This window comes from Porcisia hertigi, chromosome 5, assembly GCF_017918235.1.
Source record: "Porcisia hertigi strain C119 chromosome 5, whole genome shotgun sequence".
Lineage (NCBI taxonomy): Eukaryota > Euglenozoa > Kinetoplastea > Trypanosomatida > Trypanosomatidae > Porcisia > Porcisia hertigi.
Window position 1 is genome coordinate 131451 of NC_090564.1, and position 17205 is coordinate 148655.

The 17205-nt window shown below is 59.0% G+C and overlaps 6 protein-coding genes across 6 annotated transcripts; all 6 read left to right on the forward strand.

Moving 5' to 3' along the window:
- Positions 1 to 83: 83 nt before the first annotated feature.
- JKF63_07366 (uncharacterized protein) lies at positions 84 to 3716 on the forward strand (the record flags this gene model as incomplete). Its single annotated transcript, XM_067903305.1, has 1 exon — positions 84 to 3716. The coding sequence occupies one exon, from the start codon at positions 84 to 86 to the stop codon at positions 3714 to 3716; it is 3633 nt and encodes a 1210-aa protein (XP_067759615.1).
- Positions 3717 to 5027: 1311 nt separating this feature from the next.
- On the forward strand, positions 5028 to 7757 carry JKF63_07367 (uncharacterized protein; the record flags this gene model as incomplete). Its single annotated transcript, XM_067903306.1, has 1 exon — positions 5028 to 7757. One exon carries the CDS (start codon positions 5028 to 5030, stop codon positions 7755 to 7757), a length of 2730 nt encoding a protein of 909 aa, XP_067759616.1.
- Positions 7758 to 8867: 1110 nt separating this feature from the next.
- JKF63_07368 (uncharacterized protein) lies at positions 8868 to 9203 on the forward strand (the record flags this gene model as incomplete). Its single annotated transcript, XM_067903307.1, has 1 exon — positions 8868 to 9203. The coding sequence occupies one exon, from the start codon at positions 8868 to 8870 to the stop codon at positions 9201 to 9203; it is 336 nt and encodes a 111-aa protein (XP_067759617.1).
- An 840-nt stretch (positions 9204 to 10043) lies between these two features.
- JKF63_07369 (uncharacterized protein) lies at positions 10044 to 12086 on the forward strand (the record flags this gene model as incomplete). The annotated part of the gene is made up of 1 exon (XM_067903308.1): positions 10044 to 12086. One exon carries the CDS (start codon positions 10044 to 10046, stop codon positions 12084 to 12086), a length of 2043 nt encoding a protein of 680 aa, XP_067759618.1.
- Positions 12087 to 12765: 679 nt separating this feature from the next.
- JKF63_07370 (uncharacterized protein) lies at positions 12766 to 15360 on the forward strand (the record flags this gene model as incomplete). The annotated part of the gene is made up of 1 exon (XM_067903309.1): positions 12766 to 15360. The coding sequence occupies one exon, from the start codon at positions 12766 to 12768 to the stop codon at positions 15358 to 15360; it is 2595 nt and encodes an 864-aa protein (XP_067759619.1).
- Positions 15361 to 16080: 720 nt separating this feature from the next.
- On the forward strand, positions 16081 to 16680 carry JKF63_07371 (uncharacterized protein; the record flags this gene model as incomplete). The annotated part of the gene is made up of 1 exon (XM_067903310.1): positions 16081 to 16680. The coding sequence occupies one exon, from the start codon at positions 16081 to 16083 to the stop codon at positions 16678 to 16680; it is 600 nt and encodes a 199-aa protein (XP_067759620.1).
- Between the last annotated feature and the right edge of the window lie 525 nt (positions 16681 to 17205).

Genomic DNA, 17205 nt, shown 5'->3' on the forward strand with positions numbered 1-17205 from the left:
GGTGAACGGCGTGCCTCCGCCACCTCTCCCCCCCCTCCCCTCCCACGCTGACGTTACCCCGGCCTCTGTGGACCATTGCAATCATGCGTGTCAAAAGCATCGTGATTGACGGCTTCAAGTCGTACGCGCACCGCAAGGAGCTGGCAGACCTCAGCCCGCACTTCAACGCCATCACGGGGTTGAATGGCAGTGGCAAGTCGAACATTTTTGACGCCATCTGCTTCGTCATGGGAATAACCAACCTGAAGCGTGTGCGTGCCGAGGACCCGCGAGAGCTGATCTTCCGCGCGGGCACAACCGGTGTACACGCGGCGCGGGTGACAATCGAGTTTGTAAACGACGACCCCGCCTCCGCTCCGCCGGGCTACAGCTGCGCGGAGTTCCCTCTCATCACCATTGGACGTCAGATAAAACTCGGTGGGCGGCAGCAGTTCTTCTTCAACAACACCGTGTCGCTCCAGAGCAAAGTAAAGCGGTTCTTCGAGAGTATCAGCCTGAACGTCGACAATCCCCATTTTATGATCTTGCAAGGCACTGTCCACAAGCTCATTGGCATGCGCTCCCAAGACATTCTCTCGCTCATCGAAGAGGCTGTTGGCACCAAGGCGTTTGATCACCGCCGCCGCACTGCCGAGACGTTGATCCGCAACAAGGAGCGCAAGATGAAGGAGATCGATGCGAATATTGAGGAGCAGATTGGGCCGCTTCTAGAGACAATGCGAGCGGACCAGGAGGAGTACAATGCGTTTATGCAGAAGCGCGAGAAGTTAGAGGAAAAGCAACGCTTCCGTGTCGCGTTGGAGTATCATACGCATCGCACACAGCACGCGGAGGCGGCGGCGGCGATGGAGACGCGCAAGGCGGACGCCCAGACGGCCAGGACGCAGTTGCAGGCGCTGCCGTCTCAGGAAGAGGAGGCGATGCGTCGACTCGTGCAATTGCAGGACTCCCTCACCGCCCCGAGCGAGGCCGCGATCTCGCTCCATGAGGAGGAGGATGAACTAAAGAAGGCACACAGCCGCCTCGAGGGTCAGCTGGGCATCTGCACCAAGTCTTTGAAGCAGTTGGAGGCTCAGCTCAGGAGCCTACGGAAGGAGCAAGAAAACCAGAGTAGCAGCCAGGCAGCCTTCGGAGCGCGGCGGCAGCACCATGAGCGGATGCTCACAGAGATCAGGGAAGGCAGGGAGGCGTGCGCAAAGCTGAAGAAAGGACTCAAACTCCTCCAGTCCGGTGTGCAGGCTGGCACCTCGGGTGTTTCTCTCGCGGAAGAGCGGCAACAGGTGGACCTGCAGGTCATTGAACAGCAGTCACGCGTGCGCCGCCTCACGGAGCGGGTAGAAGGGATGTTGGGTCAGCAGCAGCAGGCTGTGGTGCACCAGGCCGAGGAAAAGAAGCGCTTGCGCCATTTGGAAGACGAGTATGCCAAGGCAACGGCGTCTCTAGAGAAGGCACAGGCGGCGTACGCGCCGCTGGCGGTGAAGCAGCAGCGCAAGGAAGCGCTGGAGGCGGAGATCTCGTCGCTGAAGCGCGAGTACCAAGTCGAGTACGACAACTTCCAGTCGCAGGTGAGCACCGTGACCGCGCGCAATTACGATCTCGACTACAACCGCTACGCCTGCCCACCGGACACGGAAGAACATGTTCTTGGACGTGTCGGCCAACTGATCACACCGACCGATCCGCAGCATGCGCTGGGGCTCATGGTGGGCGCTCAAAGCCAACTGCTACGCGTCGTCGTCACCAACGACAGCGTCGCCGAAGCCATCATCCACAGTGGGTTGCGGCAGCGCACCGCTTTCTTGGCCCTGAACAAGCTGCAGCGTCAGCCGGCGCACCTCCTTGTGGATGACACAAAACTCCAGGCGGCTCAGACCATTGCCCAGCAGCAGGGTGGCTGGGTGCATCGCGCACGGGACCTGGTGACGGTGCAGGAGGCCTCCTCACACCAGCACCAGGAGCAGCTCAACGCCCTTGCAGACTTTGTGTTCGGTACTTTCTTGGTGTGTTCCAGTTTGCGTCTCGCGCAGGAGCTAGCCTACAACCCCTCGATCAAAGCCAAAGCTGTGACTGTCGAGGGCGAGTTGGCTGAGCCGAACGGCCTGATGACGGGTGGATCAACGCGGCAGCTGCATGACCTCTTTGCCGATCTCAAGACGTACGCGACTCGGAAGGAGCCACTCAAGGCGCTACAGATGCGAACGCGCGCGTTGGAGGTCGAGTACGCTGCCATGCGTGACACGCTGCGGCAGCACCAGCACGAAATTCAGGCGTACAAGGCAGCGGAGGCGGCAGCGGAGCTGTCGAAGCAGCGCTACATCCTCGCAACAAACAGCACGCAGAGCGACGCGGCAGAACGGACAGCGCAGCTGGAACGCGAGCAAGCTGCACTGAATGAGGCGCGCGAGGCCGTGTCGGTGCTGCAGGCGAGGCAGCGGGAGCTGGCGACGCAGGCGCAGACGACAGACCTGAACGCTGCGCGGATTGAACTGGAGAATCAACTCAGCGCAGCGGAGGCTCACGTGACACAGCTGACGGCTGATGAGGAGCGCAGCGCGGCGGAGTTCGAGCGGCTCGAGGCGGATATGGAGCAACAGGCGGCGGACTTGTCTCGCAAAACACAAGACACAGCGGAGGAGCTGGCGCAGCAGCAGAGTCAAAAGCTGCAGCTTGCAGCGCAGATGGAGGAGGTGACGCAGCAGCTGGCAGCGGTGCAAACGAGGTTTAAACAAAACGAAGAGCGGCGCCAGCGACTGGAGAAGGAGATTGACGAAGCGCAGGAAGAGCTGACACGTCTCGCTGAGCGCAAGGCCACACTCGACAGTCTGGTGAAGAACGCTGAGGTGGAGCTGCGGGAGCAAAGCCGACATGTAGAGAGCCTACGCCGCCACGTACGTGAAGCTGAGCAGCGCAACAGCTGGCTCCTCGAAGTGCAGGAAACACTCAATCAACCAGGCAGCATGTTTGACTTCAGCGATACAGTGCGCACAGCCGCCATCCTGCAGGAGCTGCGCGAGATCGAGGCGCGTGCGGCTGTCATGTCAAATAAACTTTCACAGAAATCTGCCCTGTTGTACGAGGAGCGGCGCCACGAATACGAGGAACTCGTGAAGCAGCGCACTGCCCTTGGTGAAGACAAGGAAGCCATTCAACGTTGTATCACTGGGATTGAGTCGAAGAAGTGGGGTGCGCTGGATCGCATGGTTTGCGTCGTCAGCTCCATTTTTGGCAAGCTCTTTGCCACATGCTTGCCTGGTGCGAAGGCGCAACTCCTGGAGGAGCGCGACACGGCAAACCGCCTCTGTGGCCTGGGTGTCCGTGTTTTCTTCAACGGGAAGCCGAAAGAGTCGCTCTCTGAGCTCAGTGGTGGGCAGCGCTCGCTGCTGGCGCTCTGTCTAGTACTGGCTATACTGCGCGTCCGCCCTGCCCCGTTGTACATTCTGGACGAGGTAGACGCTGCCCTGGACCCCAGTCACACACAGAACATTGGCCGCATGTTGCAACTTTACTTCCCCCACTCACAGTTCCTTCTCGTGTCGCTGAAGGACGGCATGTTCAACAACGCCAACGTGCTCTACCACATTCGCAATACGCAAGGCTACTCGGAGGTGGCGCGCGTCGAACACAAGCCAGCGTCACAGTCGACCTCCAACAACAAAGACACGCGAACCACAGCGAGTGTCGCTGAGAGCAACAGCGCAGTGGCGTCGTCTGTGTAAATGAAAATACGCACGCGTGTACACCATATGCGCAACCGCCTGCTCCACCAATGGGGGGGGGGAGGGGGAGGAGGGGGGGGAGGGGGGGGGCCACCTACAGAAGAATAAAACTATATCTTGGCCTCTCCACGGAGTGTACACGCCAGCCATAGATCATGCGGAATCAACGACACACCCATACAATACACATCATCATACGCATAAATCTCCATCTCGAGATGCTGACAGAAGGAAGTGGAGGGAGGGAGAGGGAGAGGGGGGGAGAAGAAGGAAGGAAGGGGGGTCCATCGCGTAGTTCGGAGCAGCGGTGGCACACACACAAACACACACACACGTTGCAGTCATGCAGACTCGGTCATCACCGCCTGGCCTTTGCATTACAGCTGCCTTTCTTACACCGGGCACCTTCGTCGTGTATCCCCCACCCCACCCCACCCCCCGGGGGGATGGGGGGAAGGGAAGGGAGAGTGTCCGCCTATCCCGCCACATGGATGTGGTGTTAGTGTCTTCTCAGGGTTATCGATGGTCTCCACGTAACGCCTTCCGGGGTCTGGCCACCGACGTGGGTAGAGAGATGTATTCGCTCTGTTATCGCAACGCCGTGGGGTTCCCTGGGAGGGCGTTGACCACCAGAAGTGGTTCGACATTGGCAGGGTGTGGGGGTTGGGGAGAGGGGGGGGAGAGGCTGCTTGGCTGTCTCACAAGGTGAAGTAGCGAGTCATCCCCTCATTCTCCCCTCTCCCCTCTCACCCCCCCTCCCCCCTGTCGATGTCTCCCAACCCCCACGCCTTTCCGTCATCATGAAGGGTGTCAAAAAAAAAAGAACGAAAATACCAAAAATGGGGAAAAAAGTGCGTTTTTTGAACCCTCCCTTTTTTTTTAGTGGCTCTGGCAGAGAATGCACCCGGCGTGTGTTGTGTGTGTGTGTGTACTTTTGGGGGGGAGGGAGGGAGGGGGGAGGGGGGAGGCACCCCTCTCTACGCCGCCGCCCCCCCCCCGAAGGGCATTTGTCCCTCGCCTGTCTGCTTTTCCGTCATATGCTTTTCACCTTCCCCCCGCAACCACAATTCTTCCCCCCTAAACCCTTGAAAGCACACTCTCCCCCCCCCTCTCCCCTCCCCCTCTCCGCTCCCTCTCCGGTGTCTACCGCGTACTACAGGGAACCCTCCAATCGTGGTCGTTGACCACACACACACGTCACTACTAAAAAAATTGGGACCGAAGTAAAGCGCCAGCTGAGACTTGAGCCACACCGCCGCCGCCGCCGCCGCCACCACCGACCTCCCTCGGACTTTTGTTGCTTCTCTGCACATGCGCCCTTCTTCTGGAGCTCGTGGCGGCACCGGCGGCGGTGGTGCTAACTCTCGAGGGTCTCCGCACCAGCACTCACGCACGTCACCGCCGTCCTCCTCGACGCTGCCCATCTACTCGTTTGGTCGTCGGCGCCGCGATAGTGTTGGGAGCCCCGTCGAGGGGAACGCGCACAATCGTTTGCACATAGGTGGCCCGGTGCACACCGATCCTGCCGTATCGCGAGTGAGAAGGGCGGCTCCACCCGTGCAACCGAAGTCTACGCCACAGCACACCACAGACGCCTCCGCGCACAATGCCACACCATCGCTGCCCTCCGCCTCGAGCGTCGCTGTGCCTCCTCCCTCGACCCTCATCTCGGCTGATCTGGTGCGCAGCTTGAACGCCTGTGTCCAGGAGAGCCTTGCCGGGTATTTGTACCCGGACGCCATCGAGTTCGCGCAGCATCTCTTCGACTTGGAGGCGTCCTACGCGCACCTGCACCTGCTCGCTCACTGCTACACCGTGAGTGGGGCGACGAGCACGGCGTACCGTCTGCTCCAGCATTACTACCCCTTTATGGAACTACATGTGACACGGCCACGGACGGCTGGCGCCTCTTCGAGTTTTGCTACCGGACCCGCAGGAATGGCGTCTGCGTCACGGGCCTCTGGAGGGGGCGGCGCCAGCGGGGCCCTCCCCTTTGACGCTCGCCGCACGTGGACGGCCTCTGGTAATGCACATCCCTCAAAGGCCCCGTTCTCGTCGAGTGTGCTCTCAGCGGATGGTTTCGAGCTCAGCTACGAGACCGTCGATCTGCAGGCGCAGTGGGACTGCCAGTACCTCCTCGGCGTGTGCTGCTACCGCACGCAGCACTATGAAGACGGCGCCAAGGTGCTGTCGCAGCTGCTGTACGTGAACCAGCAGCTCACGACAGCCTCCCACGTGCTTCGGCGGCGGCTGAAGCAGCTTTGCCAGCAGAAGAGGCAAGCGGCGGTGGGCGTTGGCACGAACGAGGACGACGACAACGGCTTGGATGCCGCGATACGCGCCACAAAGAAAGAGCTGCAGGCCCACGCCTTCGTGACAGACGCACGCAACGCCCAGGTGCTCTACTGGCTTGGCCTCTGCGACAAAAAACGTCAACGGCCGGTGATTGCCGCCGAGCACCTTCGCCGCGCCTACGTGGCGTACCCGACTCGCCTGGATGCGTTCAAGGAGTACGTACACTTGGAGATGCCATCGGAGCCGCTGGTGCAGCCGCTGCTCACCCTGAAGGAGTCGCTAATGAACGAAACAGACCAAATCGAGGACGATGCCGTCGCAGAGCCGCAGCAGCACAGCCAGCGACCCCCACAGCGTCGCGGCCGAGACGCCCCCGACACGACTGTCGTCGACGTGGACGCGGACATTGAAGACGAGGAGCAGCGCACTTCATGGCATGCTGCGGCTGCTCCCGTCAGCGGCGGTGGTTGTCACAATAACGTTGCCGCAGCCTTACCGTCCCCCACACAGGCGATGCGAACAAGTCCGTCGTCGGTACACCCGACGGCATCTCAGATACGGACGGTACAAGAGTATCTGCGGCCGTTCCTGCATGCGGCTTTTCTCGGCCTCACCTACCGTTGCCCCAGTGCAGTGAAGACCATTCACACGTTGCTTGCCCAAGAGCAACAGCAGCAACAAGCGGCGGAAGCAGCACGAGCGTCGGTGTCGTCATCCGTGGCGGCTAACCTACCCAGTCCTGCACGTGCCTCTGTAGCGCCCCCACCCTCCTCTTCGGTGCCATCTCGGAAAGGCCCAGAAGATGGCAGCAGCAGCACAGAAACAAGATGCGCAAAGGCTTTGGTTGCATCGGGCACTTCGCCTTGGCTGCTCCGACAGCTCGCACTCGCGTACTTTCATAACGGTGATGTCCAGGAGAGCGCTGACACCTTCGAGAGGCTTCTCCAAATCGCACCGTGGGAGCTGACGGACCCGGCACTCATTTTTTACAGCACCGCCTTGTGGCACCTTAAGAGTGAGGGTGCGCTCGGCAGCCTGGCACAGCGGCTCACCGACGCCGAGCCGCTCAGCGCCACCACCTTGTGCGTCGTTGCCAACGCGTACAGTCTCATCAAGGACCCCCGCGACGCCCTTGTAATGCTGAAGAGGGCTGTGCAAGTGGCGCCGACACTGGCGTACGCCCACGCCCTGTACGGGTACGAGCTGCTCGGCCAAGACAACAGGGAAGAGGCAGAAGCGTCATTCAGCGCGGCGCTGGCACTTGATAAGTCTCTCTACATCGCCCACGCCGGCCTCGGCGAGTGCTCTATGCGGAAGGAGAATCTTCACATGGCACGGCATTACTACGTGACGGCAGCAACACTGAACCAAGCCCCAGCGATGATGAATCGAGTGGCCCTCACCTTCCACCGCCAGAGTAAATCAAAAGATGACCTCAAGACCGCAGCAAATCTTTACAAGGAATCGCTGGAGCAGTACCCCAACAACATCACGGCACGACGGCAGCGCGCCGACGTTCTGATGCGCCTCAATCAGCCGGAGGATGCACTAGAGGAGCTCAAGGTGCTGCTGGTGCAATGCCCTGGCGAGGCTGTCGTGTATATCACGTTGGCAGAGTGCATGGTGTGTCTGCGGCGCCCACGCGAGGCCCTGAAGTTCTATCAAACTGCCATGCACCTTGACCCTCGTCGGGAGGGATACGTGCAGGGCTGCATCGACAAACTCGTCGCCGCTAAAATGTTGTGAAGCTCGGCATGAATGCATGCCCGTGTCTAGTGGCAGAGAAAGGAGAGCGGGGAGGAAGGGAGGGGGGTGGGGGGATGTGGACGCCTCCCCCCCCCCCTTCGTCATCCGATGTCGAGTAGCGCCGTCACGCAACACAAGAGCGGTGCGCGCTTAACCTAGTCTTCTTTCGTGTGTTGTCAAGTCCTTTCACGTTGTACGAGACATGGGCAAAAGGACGCCCCCCCCCCCCTTTCTCGGGTGTGCGTTGGAGACGCCTGAACTCTGTGAAGAGGCTTGTGGTGGTGGAGAGGAGGGAGGGGGGGGGGGGCGGGGGCTAGGAGAGGTGCATGGCGCTATATATGTCATCTCAGTGGGGTCACACTCGTGGTGGTGGTCTCCCCGTGTCTTTTGATTCGCTTTGCATAGATGATCTCTATCCGTCTCTCGGTACGGTTTCGTTTTTTTTTTTTCCGTGGTGGTGGTGGTGGTGGTGATGGTGGCGGGGGAAGAAAAGAGGGGGAGGAGGAGGATCCCCCCTCCTCCCCTCCCCCCCGCCCTCCAAAAAAAAAAGTTTCTTGACACGATCTTTTCCTGTTTTTGTTTTCTCTTGCCACCATCTCTGGTCTTTTTTAGACATCCCCTGAGTGGCGCGTCGCTTTCCAATGCTCTCGTCTAGACAATATGGGGTACACACCAACAACAGCAACAACGAAACAATTCAAAACAAAAAGTCTGGTGTCTAGACCGATAGCGGCAAACATCCGAGACAAGGGCAGAGGGGGGATATAGAAAAAGGAAGGGAAGGAAAAAGAGTGCGGCCACATGTCTAAGTATTCGACGGTGCCGACTTGATGAGCTGATCAGGGGACCTCGTGCACCTCTTTTTATTCTCCCTCTCTGTATATGTGTATATTTGAGGGCATTTGAGTAAATACAGAGCGCAGCGCACCGTAGCAGTATTGAGCACACCGCTTGGCGCCGCCGCCAACCCCCACCCCACCCCTCTGTCACGTGATCGCTCGGTTCGTATTCACATCAACGACTTGATTGTGCATCCGCCGCTGTCCTCTCTCTCTTTCTCTCCACACATACACATATATATGTACATATACATACAAGTATGGCTAGCAAATGACCTCCGTTGACCGCATCACGTTAGTAGACGACGCCTCCGTCATCTGCGAAGACGTCGCCAGCGCCCTCCTCAGCCAAGAAACGCGCTACCAGCACAACCGAATTGCCGGTCTCGTCTCTGCCATCTCTGATCAGGTAGTGCAACGGATGACCCAGGAGGCAAAGTTACCGCGCAAGTACGTCGTCCTCGTGACTATTCTGCAAAAGAATGGTGCTGGGGTCCAGATGATCTCGTCGTGCTCCTGGAACCCCACCAGTGATGCGTGTTATGTGCACAAGGCGGAGAACAAGGCAATGTACTGTATCATCACCGTGTACGGTGTCACTGTGTAGCTGGCCATCCTCATGAGCGAAGCTTGCGGGGGAGGGGAGGGGGGGAGCGAGAGGGGAGGAGCAGCGCACACCGTCTTTTGGGGGGCACGTTGACTCCTCCTCCACCTCTCCCCCTCACCATGTGTATACACATATATATATATACTTATATACATATACACACACACACACACGAGTGATGGAAAAGAAAATGAGGGAACAGCAGCAGTGGGGCACCTTCCATCTAGCAGTGAGCACGATAGCTGGATGGTGGACGGTAGAGCTGTAGTGTGTCGCCTTTTCCCTTCACGCCTCCATATCAAGTGGTCGAGGTCACGTCTACGATAAGGCCTACAGCAGGGCCTCTTGCCCCTCAACTCTCTCCCCCCGCTCCCCTGTGTGACTGTCTCTGCGCCTCATCCCCACCGCCACTGTCCTTCCCCATCCCCGGTTTCTAAGTGACAAAAGACAGCAAAGTACGCATGATACACGTACGTTCACTCGTGTATATATATTTATCGACTTTTTAGGAAGGCTAGGGGGGAGGTCGCCGCACTACACACACCGACGCCTCCCCCCCCCCCCCTGCGTACTCCACCCCCGACCCCCTCCTTCCCACGTGGCGTTACCCAACTCCATCATCCACCGCCACAACACGTTGCCGCACCGCTGTTGTTGATACACTCGCGTGTCTGGCGGCGCTCACCATCCATCGTTTATCCTCTGAGAACGAGCCAACTAGCCAACCAACCCCTCGCTCTTGCCCTCCCTCCCTCCCTCCCTCCCCTCCTTCCCTCCCCCGCCTTGATTGTGCTGGGCAGAGAAGAAAAAGACACACACGGGCCCCCCGAGTGGTCCTCCATGTTTCGGAAAAGCATGCGGCACTGTCGCCGCATTAGTTACATCACAGACGTAGAGGGAGATTTTTTGTACTTCCAGCGGTTTGTCTGCCTTTCACGAGTCCTTCAGTGGGAGCCAACAACGACGACTGTCTCCTCCGGCTCTCCGCGCTGCACCACCGGTGAGAGTAACAGCGGCAGCAACACCGCCCCCAGGGTTGCGAATAGCCGGTGGGCTCCCCTGTCCTCTGCCCTGCTTCCAGCCGCTTCGAAGGCGTTGCAGACCAGCAATGCTGATCCCAGCATTCAAACACTCAACACCACCACCTCCACCCCGACTCTCACCACCAATGCTGCATCAGGTGGTTATGAGACAGGGCACTGCCATCTTGTAGACCTCTCCCACTATCGTCTCGGTTTTCGTGACGCGACCTCGCACTTTGTCTTTGGAGGCGACGCCTTCGACCACGGTAGCGATATCACGATTGGGAAAGCCCTTCTCGACTTGAAGCACCGCTTCCCATCACGCGTGCACCTGATCCTCGGTAACCGGGACATAAACAAGATGGCCATGTATCCTCAAATAGCGCGCGAGGTCGACGGCATGGCTCCCGACGCAGCCGAGGACGCTCTTTTCACGCTACCGCCGCCGCTGAAGGATGCCGTCCCGGGGGGGTCTCTGAAGAAGCCGCTGCGGTACCGCGACTTCCTGCGCAAGCGACAGCAGCAGCAGCGACAAGCGCAGCACCAAGCTGGCGCATCGGACGCTGCGTCAAGTCCTCGTGTCGACGATGACAGCGTCAGCGGCGGCACCAGCAATACTCTATGCGCAGACCCCGTCTCGTTCCTGGAGTGGGCTTTGGAGAACAAGTTTGGTGGTCCGAACACCTTTGCCCACCGGCGGCAAGAGTTGCGTGAGATAGCAGCCATGACAGCCGAGGGGTCTGAGGCGGTGACAAGAGCATCCCCCGAAGCTGACACAGGGACCCTCAAGAACGGTGGTGCTACCACTGAGGATGCCATGGTCGCTGCCTCCTTCTTCACAAGCGCGCAGCCCGGTGGGGTTTATTACGAGTACATCCGTGCCGGTGTCCTCAGCGTCGTGCTAGACGGCGTCCTTTTCCTTCACGGAGGTGTCAATGGTGACAACACCGGCTTTGTGCCAAGCTTGGAGGCCACCTCATACGCGGAGCAGATCATCGCTGGGAAGTGGTGGCTGCCAGAGGTGGCTCCGCAAGGGATAGCAACCGCGTCAGGGCCGCCGTTGGGAACCTCGGCCCTTGACTGGCTCACTGCTTTGGAAGAGTTTAAGGAGAAGGCCTTCTCTGAGTGGGCGAACGGCACGGCTTCGCGCGGCGAGGCGTTGCGCGCGTATGCTCACCCCCGCTTTGTGGCCCCGCACTCGATCGTAGTGGGGACGGTGATGGACGTAGACGGCCCCCACCACATACCACTCACCGTCGTGGCCTACCTTCTCCAGTCCGGCATCCACACTGTGTGCACAGGGCACCAGCCGGTCGGGGACACCCCCGCCATCGTCCGCGAGCCCGGCGGCTTCATGATCATCGATGCAGACAACTCCTACTGCGGCCGCGGCAACGAGTTCAGCATGGGGTCCAATCAGCGTGGCGCGGCTGTAATGGAGCTCCTGTTTGAGCATCCCGCCGCTGACGGCGACGACGATGGCAATCGCAATGTGGCCGCGCACAACGCAGCTGCTGTGCCCTCGCTGATCGCCCACGGTTACCGTGCCGATGGCACGCCGTTCGAGTTCGACGTCTACGGCGACCGACGCATCGGACGTTACGTTGGCGACGGCTGGTGGGTACGGCTGCCACCAGAGGCCTCCACACATGCAGGACTCTACGAGCTGCGCCGCACCCAGAACGGGTTTCGAGACGAAGAAACGCGGTGGGCCACGGCAACAGAAATAGACGAGTGGCTGCGTGACGCCGCGGCAAGCGGGCAGGCGATGGTGCCAGGCGAGTTGCCGCGGCGGTACTCAACGGAAGAACTTGCCGAGGTGCGCCCCCATCGCCTCAAGACGAAAGTAAAGCGCACGTGAAGCCGGTTGACACTCGCTCAGCAGTGGTCGAGCTGTTTCTCCTTTTCCCGATCACACCGCGCGCACACACACACACACACACACACCGGCACAGGGACAGGGACAGGGACAGGGACATACGCACAATATTTGCAGACATGGGCTAGTATAATATATATATATATATGTATACATGATTATAGCACGCCCACCAGGAGGGGAGGGGAGGGGGGCCATCGTGTGTGTGTGTGAAATACAACGCCAGCAGAAGAAAAGAAAAAAAAAGAGAACAACAAACAAACAAAACGCGGGTGGTGAGTCACGCCCACTGGCGAGAAGTGGGCAAGTACGGACGTGAGGGACGCTCGCGCAAGCACCGTCGGTTGAGAAAACAAAGGAGTGAGGTGGAACAAAATTAAAACCGCCATTTCCCTCTTCCCCCCCCCCTCCAAAAAAAAAAAGAAAATTTTTTCATACGTTGAATGTCTTTCTCTTTGTGTTCTAAATCACCTCTCACCACACACACACACGGGGTCACCCATTCACCCACACCCGGTGGGTGGGGCGGCCTGCTCACCATCTTTGCTCTTGCTCAGTCGCTTCCTTTTAAACTCACGACATCTTCCTCATCCCCCCACCCCACCCCCCACACACACACACATACACACACACCGGCGTCGTTGCTGGTTTAGCTTGTATCATGTCGTTCACATGGCTTCACGCGCTGCGGACGCACGCGATGCGCACCAACACGACACCAGCATCGCCTGCTGCTCGACGTCACCTCTTTGATCAACTCTGTGCAACTCATCTGCGCAACCTGCCTAATGCGCAGCTGCAGCCCGATGGCCTGCCCGTTCTCCGCGAGGTGCGCTGGTCACTCCTGCGTGAGGGCACCCCTGCGGACAAAGCAGAGCTTCTGGAGCACATCATGCGGCAATACTCAAATGCGAGCGAGAAGGCCATGTACGCGATGTCAACAGCGTCCAGCGTCACGGGCGCTATGAGCGGTGCTGCAGATGCACAACGCAAGCATTCGGCGAATGAGAAAAGCTTCGCATACTCATCGCAGGATGTGTTGTCACAGCGTACAACTGGCAACGGTAGCTTTGGCGGCAGCGGCAGCTCCTCCTCCCCTGATGCACAGCTTAGCGACATGAATATGCTCGAACAGCTGCAGCAGCTGCTGTTGGAGCAGGTGCAGTGCCTTGTCGAGGCCAAAGTCTCTGATATCCCTCTGTCAGCACGCCACTACCGCTATCCAATGCGCTCCCCGCTGCTCGCCACAGTGAGCCCTGAGCTGCCGCTGCTTCTGCTGGAGGAACTCATGCAACAAGGCTCAGCAGCGTCGTCGACTCCGTCAACCATAGACTGGGAGGCCCGCGTTGACTGCTGTGTCGGTCTCGCTGCGGCGGGTCACGTACAGGAGGCGCTCGCTTTGTGCGGAGATGATGGCAGCGCATTTCGCGCTGTGATACGGCGGGTGGGGTCCCATCGTCGCGATGGGTGGCGGTGCGCATGGGCCTTGGCAGAAGCTAGCTCACTCTCTCGCGTTCTCGACGACGCCACCGCCGCTGCAGACGGCGCTGCCTCTCTCAACTGGCTGCGTGGGGTTCTGGAGGCGGTGGACCTGCGCTACAGAGCAGCTGTGGCAGTGCGGCAACCTGCCGGTGCAGGCGGTCGACTGAGTGCCAGCGTCAATACCGAGAGAGACGACGTGTTCGAGTGGGTGAATCGCCTACGCCGTTTGATGGTGTCATCTATCAAGGGGTCCGTGTCTGATCCAGAGGTCCAACGGCAACCTCAGCAACGCGTGTCCACTACAGCTCTGCGGCTCATTATGGACACCTACCTGTCTGTCTGCCCAGCCAATCGATGGCGGGATGCAGTCGGGGCGGTGCTGGAGCTGATTGAAGTGGGTCGCAAAGCGCCTGCTGTGGCACAGACGGCCCCGGGGGTCAACCGCTACGGCGACGCGGTGACACTGGGACGTCTCATGTCTATGCTTCAAGTGGCGGGGCAACCATGGATGGTGCTGCTTTTCTTCTACGGCGACTCGCTAGCGCTGCAGGCCTCGTTCCTGGGGTCGCGCGATGACGGCAGCATCCAGTCGCCAGAGAGCGATGGCGCCGCGAAGTGGCAAGTGAGCGACAAGGCTGTGCAAGCCAAGGTGGAGGAGTACGTGCGAGCAGCTCGCGATGCTGGCCGTCTCACCGTGGCAACGGGCACGATGCTGGGGAAACGCGACAAACACCACGCCGCCATCTACAATCACACGATGGTGGCCCTCGCTGCCACAGGGCACCACGCGGAGGCCATGATCTTCTATCATACCCTGCCGGTCTTGCTTGTCAACCGGTACACCCACTGGTCTGTGCTCCAGCTCTTCTTGCGGCCGACACACGACGGCTGCGCTGCGTCGGCGCTCCGCTCCTCGGACAACTACAACCACTGCGTGCACGCTCTGCGGGGTGTGATTCAGATGAGCATCGCAGGGTCAGCAACAGCAAATGGGCGCACCCAGGCCAACAGCGACGACGACCCACAACCAAAGACAGCGATGAGGTCTGCACGAGACCAGAGCAGCGTGTGGGAAGCCATGGCACTGTGGGCAGCGCTTCGGCAGGACGCCGAGACTGTCGCCTTGTGCGCTGCCCATGCGCCACTCGCCTCTCGATATACGCATCTGATCGCCCTACTCTCAGCTGCCGCGGCGGCGCGCGGTGACGGCTGGTCAGCGGCGCAGGCACACGTCCGCCACATATGCGCCTCGCCGCGCACGACGCTGAAGGCGCTGAGCATGGCGACGGCAGTCATGGCTTCTTTTTTCCCTCGGTGGTCAGACTGCAGTGCCGAAGCCGAGCTGGCGGCGCGCGCGGTGCTGTTTGACGAAGTGGCCCGCTCCATGGCTCGCCTCGTTGGCCACAGTCAATCTCGCATGGACGAACTTCTCCAGCTCCTTGTCGACTACTCTGTCAGTCTTCGTCGGCGCCGCCGCACGCCCATGACACCGCAGGACGAGGCGGCGGCGCTTGATGACATCCTTGTAAAGGAAAATATCCTGGCGAGCACCATGAACCTGGCCCGCCCGCGCGTTGTGTGCGTCTCCGATTCCGATGGAAACCACCAAAGCAGCGACAAGAGCGGGGCAGACGACACCCGCGTGTGGCGCACGCTTGTGCATGTGATGTCATCCGTTGCAGAGCTACAGGGTCTTTCCGCCGCGCGGGCCGCACCGGCGCTCGTGTCGGCCGGCGTCCCCGCCGACATGGCCATCGACCTGCTGTCCATCTGAGTCGGGCCAATCTGCTTTCCCCACCCCCCCCCCCCTCCACCCCGGGCCTCCCTACCCGCCACGCCATGCCCCTCACCGCACCCCTCAAAAAGAAATAACTTAAAACGACCCCGCGACCGGGGGCGCGCGGGGCTGCCCTCCCCCGCCGGGCGCAGGGCGCCCCCCCTCTCTCGGCGCCGGCGCAAAAAAAAGGCCCGGGGGGGGTGGCCCGCCCCTAGGCCGTCGGCGGCGGCGGCCCCCTCGCGGGGGGAGCAGCCCGCATACGCCGCCAACGAGCCCCCCCCCCCACCACCAAGGGGCCCCTGCGGCGCACAAAGCGCTAGCTATTTTGTTCTCATCTCCAATTCCGCATCGCTCCTAAAATTTGCGACCAAAAGGTTTTCTCCTCCAATGCACCTCGTTTCTGAGTTGCGCGGATAAAAAACAAACACACATGAAGCGTGATGACTAGTGGTAGCGCTACCAAGCTCACACCACTGCTACAGTGGTGCGCCTAACTTTTTTCTCCCCATACAGTGCTCTGGATGACTGCTGCACCAACTGGAATTCGCTTACTCTTTCCCTATTTCACTCCCTTCATCTTTTGATGTGCACCTCGTTCCAAACCACCCAATAGAAACAAAAAGCACTTCTTTTCATCTAAACACAGTCAGTTTCTGCTCTCTAAGAGGCATTTCAAAAGATCTTCATTGCCACAATACCGCTCATTTTCACTCAACCATGTCAACAGTCGCTGACGAAACTCCTAAGGATTTTCGCCTGGTGCTGAAAGGTCCCAACGGCGAGTTCAAGGTGGATCGTGATGTTTACACGATTGTCCACTGCGACGACAACAAATATATGGAAGTATCAAAGGACTACATTCAACAGTGCCCCTTTATCAACGAAGCCGACGGCGAGATCCCAGAGTTCGGCTATCCGGCTACAGTACTGGAGCATCTTATCCGCTGGGCGGTGCATTACGGCGTAGATGGCAACGCCGCTAGCCAAATGATTCGACCATGCATTTATCGTGACTTCTCGTACGTTGTAACAGACGAGTGGGACAATGACTTCTTTCACCAGCGCCTGTGTTCATCTCTGAACCAAAAGCATTACCTCCAGACAATGACGGCCGCTGAGCAGTTTGGCATGCAGGGATTACTCGATTTCATGTGCATCGGCCTCGGTTGCAAGCTTCGCAGCAGAGACGAAGCCAACATTATTCACGAGGTTATGGGAATCAGCAAGGAGGTGGAGATCACGAGTGAGGATTTGGCTGAGGTGTCGACGGACTACCCGTGGTTTGATGATGCCGTCAAGGCCACGACTAAGAAGTGAGGAAATTATGAAGTCGACGGTATGGAAAAGTTTCCTTGCCGTGCTATTGTGTCGACAGGCGCACAACCGATTGAGAGAAAAAAAATAAAAATGAAACCTGGTGTTATGCTCAAAAATGGAAAATTGGATAATTTTTTTTCTCCTGTGCGTATGCTCATTGATGAAATGACCCCATATTACCCTCGCGTTTCTGTCTTGAAGGCTCTTTGACGACTTGGAGGAAAAAAAAGAACGCGCATGATCGAAAACGTTTATCACAGTGTGGAACTGGTAGTCGAGCGCTAGAATCATTTGATAATCGGACAACCCAGAAGGGGGCGTAATTCTGGAAGCAGGGATCCCCTATGCTTGTTCTTGCTCCTCTTTCTTCAAAGAGAGAAAACTGTCGTGTCATCACCGTGTCTTGGTGGTCTCAGTGCTGACAAGAGCAATTAACACGACTATGCGACCCGTTTTTTTTTTTTTTAGCTTGAGCTACGTCAAGCTCCTTTCCTGGGTCTTTTAGTCCTAGTTCATCCCGGGTTT